The sequence below is a fragment of the Oncorhynchus mykiss genome, chromosome 2 (assembly GCF_057628025.1).
Source record: "Oncorhynchus mykiss isolate SJ-2025 chromosome 2, ASM5762802v1, whole genome shotgun sequence".
Lineage (NCBI taxonomy): Eukaryota > Metazoa > Chordata > Actinopteri > Salmoniformes > Salmonidae > Oncorhynchus > Oncorhynchus mykiss.
Window position 1 is genome coordinate 98,967,625 of NC_143023.1, and position 20,339 is coordinate 98,987,963.

The 20,339-nt window shown below is 42.5% G+C and overlaps 1 protein-coding gene across 4 annotated transcripts in view; it reads right to left on the bottom strand.

The window, feature by feature from the left end:
• The window catches only part of LOC110500615 (tumor protein p53-inducible protein 11), a 102,503-nt gene that overhangs the window by 69,886 nt on the left and 12,278 nt on the right, over nt 1-20,339 (bottom strand). For 2 of the 4 annotated variants that reach the window (XM_090213765.1, XM_090213780.1), the window contains exons 2-3: nt 9,101-9,216; nt 8,859-8,921 (exon numbers count right to left, since the gene is read on the bottom strand). In XM_090213765.1, the coding sequence (XP_090069891.1) occupies nt 8,859-8,883 (25 nt within the window). In that variant the 5' untranslated portion in view covers nt 8,884-8,921; nt 9,101-9,216. Of the gene's footprint in view, nt 1-2,915; nt 3,040-8,858; nt 8,922-9,100; nt 9,217-20,339 lie in introns of those variants that run through there. The other 2 variants (XM_036960342.2, XM_090213776.1) reach the window with 2 other exon arrangements.

Below are 20,339 nucleotides of genomic sequence, written 5' to 3' on the forward strand. Positions count from 1 at the left end.
GTCCTCTACTGATCGTAACATCGTCACCATCAAAAAGAGATGGTCCTCTACTGATCGTAACATCGTCACCATCAAAAAGAGATGGTCCTCTACTGATCGTAACATCGTCACCATCAAAAAGAGATGGTGAATTGTCGTTTTCCTTGGAAAATAGGACTGAATAAGCAGAGGAGACAGAAAGCTATACTGAGAGGTGCTTCGGCGACTCGACCAAATTCACATGGAAACGTGTGATATCACTATCACTCTCACTGAAAGCCAGTCTAAGAAGCAGTAGGTCTGTTCTGTGTGTTATAGATCTATCACTCTCACTGAAAGCCAGTCTAAGAAGCAGTAGGTCTGTTCTGTGTGTTATAGATCTATCAGTCTCATTGAAAGCCAGTCTAAGAAGCAGTAGGTCTGTTCTGTGTGTTATAGATCTATCAGTCTCATTGAAAGCCAGTCTAAGAAGCAGTAGGTCTGTTCTGTGTGTTATAGATCTATCAGTCTCATTGAAAGCCAGTCTAAGAAGCAGTAGGTCTGTTCTGTGTGTTATAGATCTATCAGTCTCATTGAAAGCCAGTCTAAGAAGCAGTAGGTCTGTTCTGTGTGTTATAGATCTATCACTCTCATTGAAAGCCAGTCTAAGAAGCAGTAGGTCTGTTCTGTGTGTTATAGATCTATCAGTCTCATTGAAAGCCAGTCTAAGAAGCAGTAGGTCTGTTCTGTGTGTTATAGATCTATCAGTCTCATTGAAAGCCAGTCTAAGAAGCAGTAGGTCTGTTCTGTGTGTTATAGATCTATCAGTCTCATTGAAAGCCAGTCTAAGAAGCAGTAGGTCTGTTCTGTGTGTTATAGATCTATCAGTCTCATTGAAAGCCAGTCTAAGAAGCAGTAGGTCTGTTCTGTGTGTTATAGATCTATCAGTCTCATTGAAAGCCAGTCTAAGAAGCAGTAGGTCTGTTCTGTGTGTTATAGATCTATCAGTCTCATTGAAAGCCAGTCTAAGAAGCAGTAGGTCTGTTCTGTGTGTTATAGATCTATCAGTCTCATTGAAAGCCAGTCTAAGAAGCAGTAGGTCTGTTCTGTGTGTTATAGATCTATCACTCTCATTGAAAGCCAGTCTAAGAAGCAGTAGGTCTGTTCTGTGTGTTATAGATCTATCACTCTCATTGAAAGCCAGTCTAAGAAGCAGTAGGTCTGTTCTGTGTGTTATAGATCTATCACTCTCATTGAAAGCCAGTCTAAGAAGCAGTAGGTCTGTTCTGTGTGTTATAGATCTATCAGTCTCATTGAAAGCCAGTCTAAGAAGCAGTGTGTTCTATGCGTTATAGATCTATCACTCTCATTGAAAGCCAGTCTAAGAAGCAGTAGGTCTGTTCTGTGTGTTATAGATCTATCAGTCTCATTGAAAGCCAGTCTAAGAAGCAGTAGGTCTGTTCTGTGTGTTATAGATCTATCAGTCTCATTGAAAGCCAGTCTAAGAAGCAGTAGGTCTGTTCTGTGTGTTATAGATCTATCAGTCTCATTGAAAGCCAGTCTAAGAAGCAGTAGGTCTGTTCTGTGTGTTATAGATCTATCAGTCTCATTGAAAGCCAGTCTAAGAAGCAGTAGGTCTGTTCTGTGTGTTATAGATCTATCACTCTCATTGAAAGCCAGTCTAAGAAGCAGTAGGTCTGTTCTGTGTGTTATAGATCTATCAGTCTCATTGAAAGCCAGTCTAAGAAGCAGGTCTGTTCTGTGTGTTATAGATCTATCACTCTCACTGAAAGCCAGTCTAAGAAGCAGTAGGTCTGTTCTGTGTGTTATAGATCTATCAGTCTCATTGAAAGCCAGTCTAAGAAGCAGTAGGTCTGTTCTGTGTGTTATAGATCTATCAGTCTCATTGAAAGCCAGTCTAAGAAGCAGTAGGTCTGTTCTGTGTGTTATAGATCTATCAGTCTCATTGAAAGCCAGTCTAAGAAGCAGTAGGTCTGTTCTATGCGTGTTATTTCTATGCTTTCTTTTGCATCTTTTACTTTCGGTTTTCTACACCAGCTTCAATACAAGCTGAAAGTACAATATTGTTGGTTCAGGAAAATACAGTATATTTCACAGCTGTTTAGATGGTACAATGATTCTCTAAACTATACTTGCTTTGTTTTGTCACAAACTCAAATTAGCGAGCAGGAAATGTAGTGTTTTTTTGTTGTTGTTGTATAGTACCTCTTGAAAAAGGTTATGGGTGAAAGAGGTGGGGCTGACATTCATGCATTTATCATTTATTTGAATAATAGATAGATAAAAACCACATTGTTCATGCAATCATCCAAAGTGTTGCATCACAACGTATGTGTAAAGCTTGAGATTTGTGTTGATAACCAACCAGTCTCCTAGATCAAACCATCTTGATCTCTACACAGTACACACACACACACACACACTTCAACAAGGACACTATGCTTTAGGAGAACAATAAAATAAAATAAAAATATATATATAAAGCTAGAATCCTTCATTTTTCTAGGTGTACTGGCGCTCCTAAATTAAAATTCCTGGTGGCACAGCAGCACATCTAAGCTCATATGTGAGTAAAATAGTCCGCACTGTCGAGCCCCGACTTGACCGACTTAGTGTCCATGTGATGGTGGCTGTGGTTAGCTGTGTTTTAAAGCCGAAGCATTCTTTTGCGTCACCACGAGGGTTTACATGATTTGGTCCCAGCAGGTGGTCAGGTTGTTCGCGCATACATTAGCATGCATCTGCATTCGTCTAGTCACACAGTCATTCAAGCAGAAGCCTTTCAAAATATATTTCTGAATTTGTTACTTTGAAACAATAAAACAGGTTATATAATAGGAGTAACCTATTGCTCGTTTCAGATACAGATAAGATAAGGCAGAATGAACAATGTGTCGATAGCGTCCATTAATATAGTTTCTAGCTAACATATTTACCTGAAGTTGCTTTGAATCAATACCATTGGATGTCCTGTAGGTTAAAGCAACTGATGAACACAACACCAACATGTAACACTGGTTCACACTGCACCCGCCCTGCTGTTATGATCGAGCTGGTCAGTCAAGGACTTGTTTTTTTTTAAAAGTAGGCACTTTGGCAGACTGGCAGCAGACATTAGTGACGCGTCTGAAAGGCTGTGTTCGTACTTGTCCGTCGGCACATTGCTTGGCAGTTCAGCAGTCGGCTTTCACATCAGGATTGAGTCACCAGGCATCGGATCAACACCTTACGCCTGCATACCAGGGGAGAGTGTGTCACGGGGGGGGGGGGGGGGGGGGGGGGGGGGTGACAGGATGCCAACTGTGCCTCTTGGTCTGACCGTGGTTGTAAATCGAGCGTGTGTGTGAGATTCCATCACCACTCTAGTGGTCAGCGTGTGTGTGTGTGTGTACAGGGAAGGGTCATGTTCAAACAGGAGAACAACAGACTGAAGGAGGGAGAGGCTACCTCGACTTATTGGATTGTGATGAATATTTTACATTCAACACAAGATCCGCTGGGTCTCGGGCGACACCCCCCCCCCACTACCACAACATTCTAAACAGTGTAATTTTCTTACAGTTCATATATGCTAAAATCGCAAAAAGAATAATTTGGTTACATTTATGAAAGTCTTGGGTAACAGAATATGATTATTTAAAATAACAGCAGCATTTATTACTTTTAGTTACTGCAAGCTATATGTAAACATAAAAAAAAAAATCTAATTAAATTACAATGTTCAATCATTATTTGTTGAGTGCTTTGTTACAACTATGAAACAGAAAGCGTGTGTGTTGGAACACGCTAACAGATTTTCATTGATGGATTCTATTAAAATGTAACATGTTTCAAGTTAAACTGTAGTTTGTTTTGTATCCTGTTTAGTGAATGATTACTGTGAGTTTTAATGGAGTTTAGACCATGAAACTGTGCGTATACAAATTTAGAACCCTAATCAGAGAAGAGGGAGAGTGGAGGAGGAGGGAGAGGAAGAGTGGAGGAGGAGGAGGAGAGAGAGGAAGAGTGGAGGAGGAGGGGGGAGAGAGGAAGAGTGGAGGAGGGGGGAGAGAAAGAGTGGAGGAGGGGGGAGAGAAAGAGTGGAGGAGGGGGGAGAGAAAGAGTGGAGGAGGGGGAGAGAAAGAGTGGAGGAGGGGGGAGAGAAAGAGTGGAGGAGGGGGGAGAGAAAGAGTGGAGGAGGGGGGAGAGGAAGAGTGGAGGAGGGGGGAGAGGAAGAGTGGAGGAGGGGGGAGAGGAAGAGTGGAGGAGGGGGGAGAGGAAGAGTGGAGGAGGGGGGAGAGGAAGAGTGGAGGAGGGGGGAGAGGAAGAGTGGAGGAGGGAGATGGAGGACGCGATGGAGTGGCGTTCAACTCCCTGCTGTTGAACACCACTGAGGGATTTGGGTGAGCAGTGCCACTGAGGGGGCGTCCACACCAAAGACGATAACTACAAGATCATTCGAATTCAAGTGAACAGGAGCGTTCACACTACAAAAAGAGTGGATAAGGAGCGCTATCGTTTGGATCACCTTAATTAAAAAGCCATTTTATCCCTGTCCCTCCCGCGATAAAAAACAACAACTTCCGGTCAAAAACTGCATTCCATTGAAGCGTTCTTGGTTCTAGATACGCAAGGCTGCTTTGAGAGGAGAGGCAGAGTAAGCTGAACAACTGGGCGACCACATTGGTGACCACATTGGTCTAATTATAAGACGACCTGGGAGAATAACGATTCACAACAAAACAACGCATATCAGTATGATAACGGCAATCTTTTTTTTCCTTTTTACCAACGGCAGCCTAATATTTAGTTAATAAACAATGGGTTGTATTAGCTACTAACACATCTCGCATCTTCTCTTTGCACAAGCACACACCTGGCCTCCCCCACTGCCCATCAGCTACAGCCAGTCCCTCTTTAGCTCTTTGGATTCCCAGGAAAATCTAAAACTACAATAGCATTTGGAAAACGCATCCACAAACAGGAGCATTTGAGCGGTTATTCAAATTAGCCTAGATCACTGCAGGTTACAGCCTTGAAACAATTAACCGTGTACTCACTTTAAAAAATAAATAATAATAAATAAAAATAAATTTAAAAAAAGAGATGAGCACAGTGAGATTAAAAATATCCAAAACGAATTGACAACTATGAGAAAACATTGTTTTTACTATGACAAATGAACACACCCCAAAAAGGTCTGTGTTAGCATCTCAGGAACAGGCCTACCCGCGTGCAGGATGTATTGATCAGTTGATTTAACATGCCGTGGATCTATAAAACATTACACGTTCCTCTCGCGTGGCCGCTCACTAACATGTTATATAGTTATGTAAAATTTATCATAATTATCCGTTATGGTGCTTGGTGTGGACGGCCCTGAGTGCTGTTTGACACTGGCCTCCAACATCTATCTGTAGTTGAAAAGGGATTCATCCCTGAAAGAACCAGGACAGGAAAGATGTATTGAACCTGGCACAGTGGAGGTGGATCATGATGTGTGTTGGTGGTGTTCAGTCGCTCCCCTGATCTTACTGCCTACAGCATTTAAAAAAAAACATTAAAACAGGATGTGATGCACACAGGAGGAATCTAGTCATTATTATTGTGCCTGCCTGCCTGCCTGCCTGGAGGGGTGTGTTTTGATGCACAGAAGGAATCTAGCTCATTATCCTCAATTGCTCCGGAAACAACACTTTCAGGCAGAAAAACATGTTTTTAAAAAAAACCCTAGTTGGCATCACAAAACACCCGTAACCAAGATGAATGTGACACAGTGTGCTTTCAACATGACAACAAGAGAAAGCCCATTAACCTGTAGAAGTGGAGTTTCCTTCCTACTCCCCCACTAGGGGTCCTACTACGACTAGATCTAGGGGTCCACTCCCCCACTAGGGGTCCTACTACGACTAGATCTAGGGGTCCACTCCCCCACTAGGGGTCCTACTACGACTAGATCTAGGGGTCCACTCCCCCACTAGGGGTCCTACTACGACTAGATCTAGGGGTCCACTCCCCCACTAGGGGTCCTACTACGACTAGATCTAGGGGTCCACTCCCCCACTAGGGGTCCTACTACGACTAGATCTAGGGGTCCACTCCCCCACTAGGGGTCCTACTACGACTAGATCTAGGGGTCCACTCCCCCACTAGGGGTCCTACTACGACTAGATCTAGGGGTCCACTCCCCCACTAGGGGTCCTACTACGACTAGATCTAGGGGTCCACTCCCCCACTAGGGGTCCTACTACGACTAGATCTAGGGGTCCACTCCCCCACTAGGGGTCCTACTACGACTAGATCTAGGGGTCCACTCCCCCACTAGGGGTCCTACTACGACTAGATCTAGGGGTCCACTCCCCCACTAGGGGTCCTACTACGACTAGATCTAGGGGTCCACTCCCCCACTAGGTTTCCTACTACGACTAGATCTAGGGGTCCACTCCCCCACTAGGGGTCCTACTACGACTAGATCTAGGGGTCCACTCCCCCACTAGGGGTCCTACTACAACTAGATCTAGGGTTCGAATGAAATAAAATCACTAGTTCTATGATAAAAAATTAACTGAATTGACGAACAAAAAAACATTTTTGGGGGGGAACCCCCAGACTTAAAAATGGGTACATTCAACAGTCTGTGGTCAGACCCATCAAGGTCTCTCTGCTGGAGAGATACACAGGAAAAAGGAAATTACAACATCAGAAAACAGTTGTGAAACGTTTGCAAACTTCCCGCTGTCAATGTCTTAATGTGTAGTAAAAAAATATATATATATTTTTTTTATAAAAGAGACCCAACAAGCCATCCTCCTAGCCGTGTGTAATAACACACTAACAGGTCGATCAACAAGCCATCCTCCTAGCCGTGTGTAATAACACACTAACAGGTCGATCAACAAGCCATCCTCCTAGCCGTGTGTAATAACACACTAACAGGTCGATCAACAAGCCATCCTGGTTCAACAAGCCATCCTCCTAGCCGTGTGTAATAACACACTAACAGGTCGATCAACAAGCCATCCTCCTAGCCGTGTGTAATAACACACTAACAGGTCGATCAACATGACGTCATGGTTCAACAAGCCATCCTGGTTCAACAAGCCATCCTCCTAGCCGTGTGTAATAACACACTAACAGGTCGATCAACAAGCCATCCTCCTAGCCGTGTGTAATAACACACTAACAGGTCGATCAACAAGCCATCCTGGTTCAACAAGCCATCCTCCTAGCCGTGTGTAATAACAAACACTAACAGGTCGATCAACAAGCCATCCTGGTTCAACAAGCCATCCTCCTAGCCGTGTGTAATGACAAACACTAACAGGTCGATCAACAAGCCATCCTGGTTCAACAAGCCATCCTCCTAGCCGTGTGTAATGACAAACACTAACAGGTCGATCAACAAGCCATCCTGGTTCAACAAGCCATCCTCCTAGCCGTGGGTAATAACAAACACTAACAGGTCGATCAACAAGCCATCATGGTTCAACAAGCCATCCTCCTAGCCGTGTGTAATGACAAACACTAACAGGTCGATCAACAAGCCATCCTGGTTCAACAAGCCATCCTCCTAGCCGTGTGTAATGACAAACACTAACAGGTCGATCAACAAGCCATCCTGGTTCAACAAGCCATCCTCCTAGCCGTGTGTAATGACAAACACTAACAGGTCGATCAACAAGCCATCCTGGTTCAACAAGCCATCCTCCTAGCCGTGTGTAATGACAAACACTAACAGGTCGATCAACAAGCCATCGTGGTTCAACAAGCAGGCCCTCAGACGTAGGATCCAAGGCAGTCTAGTATCTGACGTACGGTAGTGCCCTAGTGACAGAGACCTGAAAGGTGGTGACAGGAAATGTGACACCAACTACATCATAAAATAGTGGTGCCTGCACACACACAATTCACCCCCCACTCACTCACCGCACCCCCTTCCCCCACTCCCCTAATCCGCTCCCCCAACAGCGAGTCAGCCTCAAGGCCCACCAGAACTGGCCAATGCTCATTTCAATGAGCTTGTAGATAAAATAAATGATTGAATAACTTCACATGCGGCACCGACCTGTACTGTAGAATACTGGCTAATATAGTGAAGAACAAGAGAACTGAAAAAGAAAAGAAAATAGCACTGACTGACTGTACTGGCTAGAGTAGAATCAAAGAGTGACTTACTGACTGACTGTACTGGCTAGAGTAGAATCAAAGAGTGACTTACTGACTGACTGTACTGGCTAGAGTAGAATCAAAGAGTGACTTACTGACTGACTGTACTGGCTAGAGTAGAATCAAATAGTGATTTACTGACTGACTGTACTGGCTAGAGTAGAATCAAAGAGTGACTTACTGACTGACTGTACTGGCTAGAGTAGAATCAAAGAGTGATTTACTGACTGACTGTACTGGCTAGAGTAGAATCAAAGAGTGACTTACTGATTGACTGTACTGGCTAGAGTAGAATCAAAGAGTGACTTACTGACTGACTGTACTGGCTAGAGTAGAATCAAAGTGACTTACTGACTGACTGTACTGGCTAGAGTAGAATCAAAGAGTGACTTACTGACTGACTGTACTGGCTAGAGTAGAATCAAAGAGTGATTTACTGACTGACTGTACTGGCTAGAGTAGAATCAAAGAGTGACTTACTGACTGACTGTACTGGCTAGAGTAGAATCAAAGAGTGATTTACTGACTGACTGTACTGGCTAGAGTAGAATCAAAGAGTGACTTACTGACTGTACTGGCTAGAGTAGAATCAAAGAGTGATTTACTGACTGACTGTACTGGCTAGAGTAGAATCAAAGAGTGACTTACTGACTGACTGTACTGGCTAGAGTAGAATCAAAGAGTGACTTACTGACTGACTGTACTGGCTAGAGTAGAATCAAAGAGTGACTTACTGATAGAAATGTATGGAAGTTCCATCCACTGAATCTCAACTATTGATACCACAGTACAGGATTCTGAGGCAAGAGTGGAAATGAATGAATGAATGAATGAATGTATGTGTGTGTGTGTGTGTGTGTGTGTGTGTGTGTGTGTGTGTGTGTGTGTGTGTGTGTGTGTGTGTGTGTGTGTGTGTGTGTGTGTGTGTGTGTGTGTGTGTGTGTGTGTGTGTGAGCGCGAGTGAGCGGAGACTTACTCAAATCTAGGAATCTGGAGGGTCTGGGAGTGGGGTCCACACCTAGCTCCTAACCCAGTACGCAATGCCCTTCTCTGGACAGATATCCTGCCGTGATGGCGCCCTGCAGAAATCACCTGTGGAGGAGAAAGAGAGTGTTTGTTTTTCAGTGTGTGGACAATCACTGTCTGACAGGAAGACCTGAAGTAACTAAAAATGCTCCATGTAAAAAAATAAAAAAAAACATGTGACTGACAGCTTCTGGAATGTCACGGAATTTATTTTTTATTTATTTTACATCTCCGCAAATTGTCAGTGAGGCAACATTGTTTTCGTGGCCATGTGAACGACAAGCATTCATGAAGCGCTGTGTAAAAATGCGGTTTGACTGAGGAGATGAACTCCTTCCCAACAGGACTCAGGAGTGAATCTTCAATCTAAAAAATAAAAAAATAAATAAAAAAAAAGGTTTCATTCCTCACATCCACAAGTGGAATAAAAACCCAACAGCTGGGAAATGTGTTGGAGAAAATAAACTAAAGGCTAAACACAGCATGACAGAAAAAAAAAACTGAGAGATTACTGACAACAAAGCCTGACATTTCAGCCAGTCACAGAGACTGTTAGTGTGCCACTGACGTTTCTGTCCGCTTTCAGCCTACACCGGGAATATGGTGACAGGATTTGCCCTGCCCACTCCATGTTGTGTCTGTACACTTGAACTCTGCACTCTCTCATACTGTAGCGCTCTTAATTCTGCCTGTGCACCAGAAACGCAACGGGTTTCCGGTCACTGCTTCACTGGATGTTAGTGTGTGTGTGTGTGTGTGTGTGGAGGGGGGGGGGGGGTAACAGCAACGTGTGTGTGTGTGTAACAGCAACGTGTGTGTGTGTGTAACAGCAACGTGTGTGTGTGTGGGGGGGGGGTAACAGCAACGTGTGTGTGTGTGTGTGTGTGTGGTCCAGTCACAGATGTTACCATGTTATTTGTGAAAAGCAAGAAGCTCTTGCCCATTGGATGTCAATGGAGACATCTGGGTTGTGAGAACACAAACACACACAACCCACCCAGGGTCCACATTACCGATCCCTGGTTGACCTGCTGACAACAGACAATGAAGAAATTAAAGATGAATGCCAGGAAGGAAGAAAAGCCCCCCCCCCCCCCCCCCCATTCTCCACTCTCACTCTCTCCTAGGCTCTTAAAGGCTCAGTGCAGTCAAAATCCTGTTTCTTCTGTGTTACCATATTGTACAACAGCTGATAAAACTAACACCGTAAAAGTTATTATCAGTGTTATTTCCTGATGATTCTATTTTCCAAACAGCAACTAACAATTTTTTATATATATATTTTTTTTAATTTTTTATTTTTTTTAATTGTGCCGAATACAACAGGTGTTGACTTTATGAAATACTTGCTTACGAGCCCCAACGATGCAGAGTTAAAAATAGTAGTAATACAATTATACACACACACACACACCACAATGTGAAGCTATATACAGGAAATATCAGATCAATGTGCAGATGTACGAGGTATTTGAGGGAGAGATGGACATGAAAGGTAAAGAAACTTCAGGATAATAAATTAAAGAGTAAAGAATGTAGAAGCAGCAAATGAAGAGTAAAAGTGTAGTTAGTGTATGTATGTTGATTTTGTGTGGGAGCGTAAATGTAGTACACACACACAGTGGGGCAAAAAAGTATTTAGTCAGCCACCAATTGTGCAAGTTCTCCCACTTAAAAAGATGAGAGGTCTGTAATTTTCATCATAGGTACACTTCAACTATGACAGACAAAATGAGAAAAAAAAAATCCTGAAAATCACATTGTAGGATTTTTAATGAATTTATTTGCAAATTATGGTGGAAAATAAGTATTTGGTCACCTACAAACAAGCAAGATTTCTGGCTCTCACAGACTTGTAACTTATTCTTTAAGAGGCTCCTCTGTCCTCCACTCGTTACCTGTATTAATGGCACCTGTTTGAACTTGTTATCAGTATAAAAGACACCTGTCCACAACCTCACAGTCACACTCCAAACTCCACTATGGCCAAGACCAAAGAGCTGTCAAAGGACACCAAAAACAAAATTGTAGACCTACACCAGGCTGGGAAGACTGAATCTGCAATAGGTAAGCAGCTTGGTTTGAAGAAATCAACTGTGGGAGCAATTATTAGGAAATGGAAGACAAACAAGACCACTGATAATCTCCCTCGATCTGGGGCTCCGCGCAAGATCTCACCCCGTGGGGTCAAAATGATCACAAGAACGGTGAGCAAAAATCCCAGATCCACACGGGGGGGACCTAGTGAATGACATGCAGAGAGCTGGGACCAAAGTAACAAAGCCTACCATCAGTAACACACTACGCCGCCAGGGACTCAAATGCTGCAGTGCCAGACATGTCCCCTGCCTAAGCCAGTACATGTCCAGGCCCGTCTGAAGTTTGCTAGAGAGCATTTGGATGATCCAGAAGAAGATTGGGAGAATGTCATATGGTCAGATGAAACCAAAATATAACTTTTTGGTAAAAACTTGTGTTTGGAGGACAAAGAATGCTGAGTTGCATCCAAAGAACACCATACCTACTGTGAAGCATGGGGGTAGAAACATCATGCTTTGGGGCTGTTTTTCTGCAAAGGACCAGGATGACTGATCCGTGTAAAGGAAAGAATGAATGGGGCCATGTATCGTGAGATTTTGAGTGAAAACCTCTTTCCATCAGCAAGGGCATTGAAGATGAAACATGACTGGGTCTTTCAGCATGACAATGATCCCAAACTCACCGCCCGGGCAACGAAGGAGTGGCTTTGTAAGAAGCATTTCAAGGTCCTGGAGTGGCCTAGCCAGTCTCCAGATCTCAACCCCATAGAAAAGCTTTGGAGGGAGTTGAAAGTCCGTGTTGCCCAGCAACAGCCCCAAAATATCACTGCTCTAGAGGAGATCTGCATGGAGGAATGGGTCAAAATACCAGCAACAGTGTGTGAAAACCTTGTGAAGACTTACAGAAAACATTTGACCTCTGTTATATACTCTTTGTTGGCAATGACAAAGTATTGAGATAAGTATTTGGTCAATAACAAAAAAGTTTATTTTCCACCATAATTTGCAAATAAATTAATTAAAAATTCTACAATGTGATTTTCTGTTTTTGGTTGTACTAATTTATTGCCATCGGGGCCCACTGGTATAAGTGCTAAACTGCTTACTGACTGTACACTAACGATACTGCATGATTGTAGCAGGTTCAGTAATGCGTTACTAGTTCTATTAGCTTGGGGACAACGATGTAGGCTGTGTGTAGCAGTTATGACATGGCTTGGAAAGTTTTTTAATTTTTTTTTTTTTAAATCGCCTGGTCACATACAGCTGATGTGTAGTGCATTGAAGTCCACAAGCAAAGGGAAAAGTTGAGAGGAGGAGAGTGCATAGATGTGAGAAGGAATACAACGTGGCTGCTATTAAAGTGAATTGTGTTTAGGCCTGACCAGGGGTGTATTTATCATGCCGATTCTGTTGAAAAACATTTCTTAAAAAACTGAAGAAATCTGAACAAAAACTGGGATAAACATACCTGAATTTGTCCAATAGAAACTAAAGATTACACCCTAGATCAGCAAGATGCAGGCAAGAGTGCAAGGCGGTATTGAATGTGTCACTCAGTCATCTTGATTGCTTTAATTCCTCTCTACCTGTGAGCACCTACGTTGTAAACTTTCATTAATTGTCTAGGTTGAGGCAACCTCATGATGGGTATAGGGAACAATGGAGTATAATGTAGTAGCCTAAACCTGTCGACGATACATTGAACTGGGTGACCGGAAAATGAATGACAGACGTCCAATATGCTGTAATAGAAATAAGGCCCTTCTCCAAAAAGATAGTCCTCCCTCGTCTTAAACGGCACCAACCGCCCCTGGACTCCATGATCATTAGTCATGTAATGCCTGGTGACGTCACTATCAGGAATAACACTTTGTATCGTCTTAAAATGAGAACACCATTACTCAACAACACTAAAATAAAGAAGTGTGAATTCAATATGTAAAACATGGCTCAGATATGGTATAGCCTTTTGCTATAGAAATATGTGCACTTGTGTGACTCATAAAGGATACTGTAGTAACCATAGCTGTGGTTTCCCACTCTGGGGTGACGGCCTGTCACTGTTAAGTACAGAGCCTTCACAAGGTATTTAACCCTTTGACTTTCTACATTGTACTGTGTTACAGACACAATTTAACATTTCTTGAATTTAGATTTTTTTTTTGGTCACTAGCCCATAATGTCGAAATTGATATTTTTTTTTTTTTACACATTAATTAAAAATGAAATGTCTTGAGTCAATAAGTATTCAACCCCTTCGTAATGGCAAATCTAACATTTCAGAAGTAAAAATGTGACGTTGCATGGACTCACTGTGTGCAATAGTGTTTAACATGATGATTTTAATGAATAGCTCATCTCTGTACCCCACACATACAGATAAGTGTACGTTCCTTCAGAGAGGTTTCCCCAATTCCTCATTAAGGGCACCTATTGGTAGATGGGTTGAACACACACACACAACCTTTTTTTTTTTTTTTTTAAAGCCGACATTGAATATCCCTTTGAGCATAGTGAAGTTATTAATTACACTTTGGATGGTGTATCAATACACCCAGTCACTACAAAGATACAGGCATCCTTCCTAACTCAGTTGCCGGAGAGGAAGGAAACCACGAGGCCAATGGTGACTTTAAAACCGTTACAGAACTGAATGGCTGTGATAGGAGAAAACTGAGGATGGATCAACAACAATGTAGTTGCTCCACAATACTAACCTAAATGACAGAGTGAAAAGAATGAAGCCTGTAAAGAATTTAAAACATATTCCAAAACATGCATCCTGTTTGCAACAAGGCACTAAAGTAATTCTGAAAAAAAAAAAAAATTGGTAAAGCAATTCACTTTTTTGTCCTGAATACAAATATTAATGTTTGGGGCAAATCCAATACGACACATTATCGAGTACCACTTCACATATTTTCAACCATAGTGGTGGCTGCATCATGTTATGGGTATGCTTGTAATCGTTAAGGACTGGGGAGTTTTTCAAGATAAAAAGAAACTGAATGGAGCTAAGCACAGGCAAAATCCTAGAGGTAAACCTGGTTCAGTCTGCTTTCCACCAGACAATGGGAGAAGAATTAACCTTTCAGCAGGACAATAAGCTGAAACACAAAGCCAAATTTACAAGAAGTAGCGAGTTTGTTTAGACTTAAATCTATGGCAAGACTTGAACATGGTTGTCTAACAAATGATCAACAACCAATTAGCTTGAAGAATTTTGAAAATATATAATTTTTTTTTTAAATGGGCAAATATTATACAATCCAGATGTGCAACGCTCGTAGAGATTTACCCAGAAACACTCACAGCTGTAATCACTGCCAAAGTTGATTCTAACATGTATTGACTCAGGGGTATGAATACCTACTTAAAATTAGATTTCTGTATTTCGTTTTCAATACATTTTCAAACATTTCTAAAAACATGTTTTAATTTTGTCATTATGGGGTATTTTGTGTAGTTTGGTGGTGGGGGGGGGGGGGGGGGATTTAATCTATTTTGAATTCAGGCTTTAACTAACTGTGGAACAAATCAAGGGGTATGAATCGTTTCTGAAGGCACTGTAGCTCTCTGTAGCCCTGGATTGTCCATCCATATGTAGTAAGAGTAACACAGGGTGAATTGGCCAATTCATTGACAACTTTGACTTGCTTATATAGACCGGGCACTACCAGTGCGTGCGAGAGGGTGAAGTTCGTAACGTGGCTCGAGCACTTTCATGGAGGTGCTGAAACCCCCTATTCTTCTCAACCACTGAGAATGGACGCATATCCGTGGCTATAAAAACATAGCCGCAGCTCGTCATTTCTTTGATTTCTTCCGCCCGGTCAGAATCAGATGCTTGAATACAGAGGGGAGACCAAGTTGTTGTTGTTTTTTGGCGTTTCCGTTTTTCTCCAGCGGTAGAAATACTGGGGTGCTGTCGACATGTTTACGGCGACATGTTTGAGGTGTCGTCAGCTGCATAAAGTAATCTGGTTGAGCAGAGGTAAATATACCTTCTGTCCATTGCCGTTTAAAATCGACTAGGAAACCAAAATGTTTTCAAACTGGATGTCTAAACGATGGAGAATCCTCTAGGTTTATTGACCCCACCAGTTGCCATTGTACAGAACTTGTTCCCGGCTGCGCCTCACAAAAGGACAGCTTGAAAATGCCCCAATTAAGATTTTAATTTTTGATTACAATGTGCCTATGCAGCTTTAGTTGTTTTAACGGAATAGCCGTTTTCATCTCAGATTTACTCAAAAAGGCATATAACACAGCGTCGTCATAGCTTATCGGGCTTGTGTTTTCATTTGATTTTTTCATTCGAGTTCACAGTGCGGACCGAACAGAGGCCCCAGTACCGAACGGTTCGGTACGAATACGTGTACCGTTACACCCCTAATAGTCGAGAGGGGCAGGTTTGGTGATGGCGGCGAGTCAGGTTTGCATGGGTGGGAGTTTCAGTTTACCATGGTGAGATCACTGTACGGTAAATTGGTTAATAACCCAATAACAAAGAGCGCCAAACCTCTGCCAGCAATAGCTAGTTTTCAGTTTTCCCTCCCCCAGTCAGACCAATCTAAAAAGACAGGCCAAGCAAAAGTTTGTCCATTTTAAATGGAAATCTATTACAGTAATGTACTTAATTGTTACCAAGAAATGTGATATTCATATAAAAACAGCTGCATTGGGCCTTTAAATCTAAAAAAAAAAAAGTTAACAGAGTACATGACGACAGAAACATACATAAGAAATACCCTGATGAAGACAGAGGTGTCATGAGGACACAGAGTTCCATACTACACCATTCTGTAACATCCTACTGGCAAATGGTTTAGTCTCATGTTCCAGTTCTACTTCGTTTGCACTTTTGTCTGAACTCAAACAAAAGAGTCAACCTCTCAAGAGCTCTCTCTCTCTCTCTCGTACTGTTAATGACTTGTTCCCTTACATCCTTACAGTAACAAACACAGGTGGGAGCAAGAAATTGTAGTCACAAACATGTCAAGTCACAATGTCCCGAGTCTCAAGCTAATGTGTCTATTTCAGGCTACCTAGACAGCACTTTTTATTACATTTTGTCTCCAACATTTTTTTTTATGTAATACTTCAATTTTAACAACAAATTCCAAAATGCAAGCGCTCAGTAAATTAAAATCAATTTCAATCAATTATGACAGACCAAAAAAGACCATTAGACCTATGCCAGTAATCATTACTTAATGCCCCATTGCAAACTAAAAACGGTTTATATTCTTGATCACTAAGCAATTTCTTTGGAGGTGCATATGTCTAGAATTATGGCAATCCTCCCTCCGTACAATTTGACGTTTGCGATGCACACGATTCTATACAGGTCCTTGCAAACGTTGTCACAGTCCTTGGATTCCTTCAAACGTTATTGTCACAAAGTTAATTTAATTAGAATTCATTTAAGTTGGATTCATTTTAAAGTGGAATGTGAAAGTGGAAGGAAAATGCTACATTAATTAATATTTTTTTTAAATACAAAATAAATAAAACGCAAATATGATGAAGTATTCCGCCCCTCCCTGACTCAATACGTGTTCGAGACACATTTGGCATACATTACAGCTGTGAGTCTTCTTGGGTAAGTCTATAAGAGATTTGTATACTATCCCATTATCCTTTACAATATTTTCTTCCAAAAAGGTGGCCACTCTGGAAAATGTCCCCCCGTCTTCTTGGTAAGAAACTCCCGTGTAGATGTGGCCTTCTGTTTTAAGGTTATTGTCCAGTTGAAAGGTGAATTCCTCTCACAGCGTCTGGTGGAAAGCAGACTGAAGCAAGTTTAACCTCTAGGATTGTGTCTTTTGCTTAGCTCCATCCCATTTATTCTTATCCTGAAAATCTCCCCGGTATTTGCGGATGTCAAGCATTCCCATGCAAAGACCACCATGCTTGAAAAAAAAAAAAAAATGGGGGGAAAGAAGAAGGAGGCAGTTACTCAGTGATGTGTTGCTATAGGGCTTTGCATGTAGGCCAAAAAGTGTATTCCTTTGCCGTGTTTTTTTATTTTTTTCGTCAGTATTCATTTAGTGCCTTGGTCATTCATATGAATGTTTAGAAATATTTGTATTCCTCTTCTCGCTCTGTCATTCAGGTCTTTATTGTGTAGTTGATCCTCCCCCCCATTGAACTCTGTAGGCGTTTTTTATTTATTTTTTAAAACAACCAATGGTAACATCCCCTGAGCAGTTTCATCCCTGTCCTGCAACTCAGTTCAGAAGGACGACTGGATCTCGGATGTGTCTGGGTGGTTTAATACATCATCCACAGCCTAATTATTAACTTGACCAGGCTTAAAGCGATATTCAGTCTGATCTGTTATGGTTACCAATCACTGCCCTTTTATGCGGCTTTCATTGGACCGGTGCTTGAAATTCAATGCTTGACTGGAGGTACCTTACAGATGTACAGTGTATTTGGTAAGTATTCAGGCCCTGTCACTTTTACAACACTTACGTTAGACTTAATTATAAAAAGATATAGATATATATATATATATATATATATATTTTTTTTTTTTAAATCACACTTACATAACTATTCAGACCCTTCACTCAGTACTTTGCGGAAGCACCTTTCGGCAGCAATTCCAGCCAAGTCTTCTTGGGTATGACGCTACAAGCTTGGCACACCTGTATTTGTGGGAGTTTCTCCCATTCTTCTCTGCAGATCCTCTCAAGCTCTGTCAGGCTGGATGGGGAGTGTAGCTGCACAGCTATTTTCAGGTCTCTCCAGATATGTTCGATCGGGTTCAAGTCCAGGATCTGCCTGGGCCACTCAAGAACAAATCAGAGACTTGTCCCGAAGCCACTCCTATGTTGTCTTGGCTGGGTGCTTAGGGTCATTGTCCTGTTGGAAGGTGACCCTTCACTCCAGTCCGAGTGCTCGGGAGCAGGTTCTCATTGAGGATCTCTGTACATTGCTCCGTTAATCTATCCCTTGATCCTGACTAGTCTCCCAGTCGCCGCCACTGAAAAACATCCCCAAAGCATGATGCTGCCACCACCTTGCTTCACCGTACGGATAGTGCCTGGTTTCCTCCAGACATGAAGCTTGGCATTGAGGCCAGAGTTCAATCTTGTTTTCATCATACCAGAGAATCCTGTTTTTCATGGTCAGAGTCCTTAAGGTGCCTTTTGACAAACTCAAAGCAGACGGTCATGTTCTTTTTTACTGAGGAGTGGCTTCCGTCTGGTCACTACCATAAAGGCCTGATTGGTGGAGTACTGCAGAGATGGGAGAATGTTCCAGAAGGACATCTCCACAGAGGAACTCTGGAGCTCTGTCAGAGTGACCATCAGGTTCTTGGTCACCTCCCTGACCAAGGCCCTTCTCCCAGGATTGCTCAGTTTGGCCGAGCGGCCAGCTCTTGGAAGAGTCTTGGTGGTTGCAAACTTCTTCCATTTAAGAATTATTGGAGGCCAGTGTTCTTGGGGACCTTCAATGCTACAGACATTTTTTGGTGTTAATGCCTCTGTGTAGCCGTTAGCAATGATGCTAACGACAACCTTATTCTGGTTGATGGAAAGGCTTCCCCCAATACCTTCTCAACTAAATGTTATCTACAAGTAGCCTATACATACTTGGCATAATGCATCAATCCAGGGTATATTGTTTGGCAAACTCTAATCACGTGCCTTTTTAAAAACACCACTAAACAGCCTCTTGCTAGGTGGACACTGGAATGAATTATTTTTTCACCATACCTCGAGATTGCTCTCCTGATGTGCTTTTAGCATTGTTGTGGACATATAAAACATCCAATTTGGTTGTTTTTCCTATTAAGAAAAAAAGTGGATGGGAGAGAGAGCAGAAAAACTGGGAAAATTATGAAACCTGAAAATACAAACAAACAAACAAAATTCGGAAAACTAAATGGAATTATTCCAAAAAATAAAACAGATTTTATAGGGTACTAGAAAGTGGATCATTTTGTACATGTATTCAACTGCACGTTTGACCAATTCCAGTCCTTTTTTTCATTACAAAGAATTCGGAAAACCGTCCCAGTGACGGAGAACTGTGTAGGTGACCGAGAAAGGCAACAAATCTTGGCGACAGAATGCCATGGTTCAAATTTAGTTAACGGGGTCACCATCTGCTTGGTCTGCGCAGGAGAGCGTGCATCGAGCCCAGGAGAGCGTGCATCGAGCCCAGGAGAGCGTGCATCGAGCCCAGGAGAGCGTGCATCTTGGCATCTGGAACTTGGACAGCTGCTTGTGCTGTCCAGCCCAGCGTGCAGTGATGTCTGAGCCTCTGGGACAGCCATGCTACTGTTGGCAGACCAGCAACAACGCAACAGAGCCCAGACACTGACTCTCAACCATCTCAGCTATCACTGCAGTACAGTTGTGTCCAGTTGGCTGGATGTCCTTTGGGTGGTGGACCATTCTGGATACAAAACAGGAAACTGTTGAGCGTGGAAACCCCAGCAGCGTTACAAATAGAAAGGTTTAGAACTTCTGCAGTGTGTGTGTGAAGTGTGTGTGTGTAGTGTGTGTGTGTGTGTAGTGTGTGTGTAGTGTGTGTGTGTGTAGTGTGTGTGTGTGTGAAGTGTGTGTGTGTGAAGTGTGTGTGTGAAGTGTGTGTGTGTGTGAAGTGTGTGTGTGTGAAGTGTGTGTGTGTGAAGTGTGTGTGTGTGAAGTGTAGTGTGTGTGAAGTGTAGTGTGTGTGAAGTGTAGTGTGTGTGAAGTGTAGTGTGTGTGAAGTGTAGTGTGTGTGAAGTGTAGTGTGTGTGTGTACAGTGTGTGAAGTGTGTGTGTACAGTGTGTGAAGTGTGTGAAGTGTGTGAAGTGTGTGAAGTGTGTGAAGTGTGTGTGTGTGTGAAGTGTGTGAAGTGTAGTGTGTGTGAAGTGTGTAGTGTGTAGTGTGTGTGAAGTGTGTGTAGTGTGTGTGAAGTGTGTGTGAAGTGTGTGAAGTGTGTGAAGTGTGTGTGTGTGTGAAGTGTGTGTGTGTGTAGTGTGTGAAGTGTGTGTGTAGTGTGTGTGTAGTGTGTGTGAAGTGTGTGTGTGTACAGTGTGTGAAGTGTGTGTGTGTACAGTGTGTACAGTGTGTGAAGTGTGTGTGTGTACAGTGTGTGAAGTGTGTGTGTGTGTGTGTACAGTGTGTGAAGTGTGTGTGTGT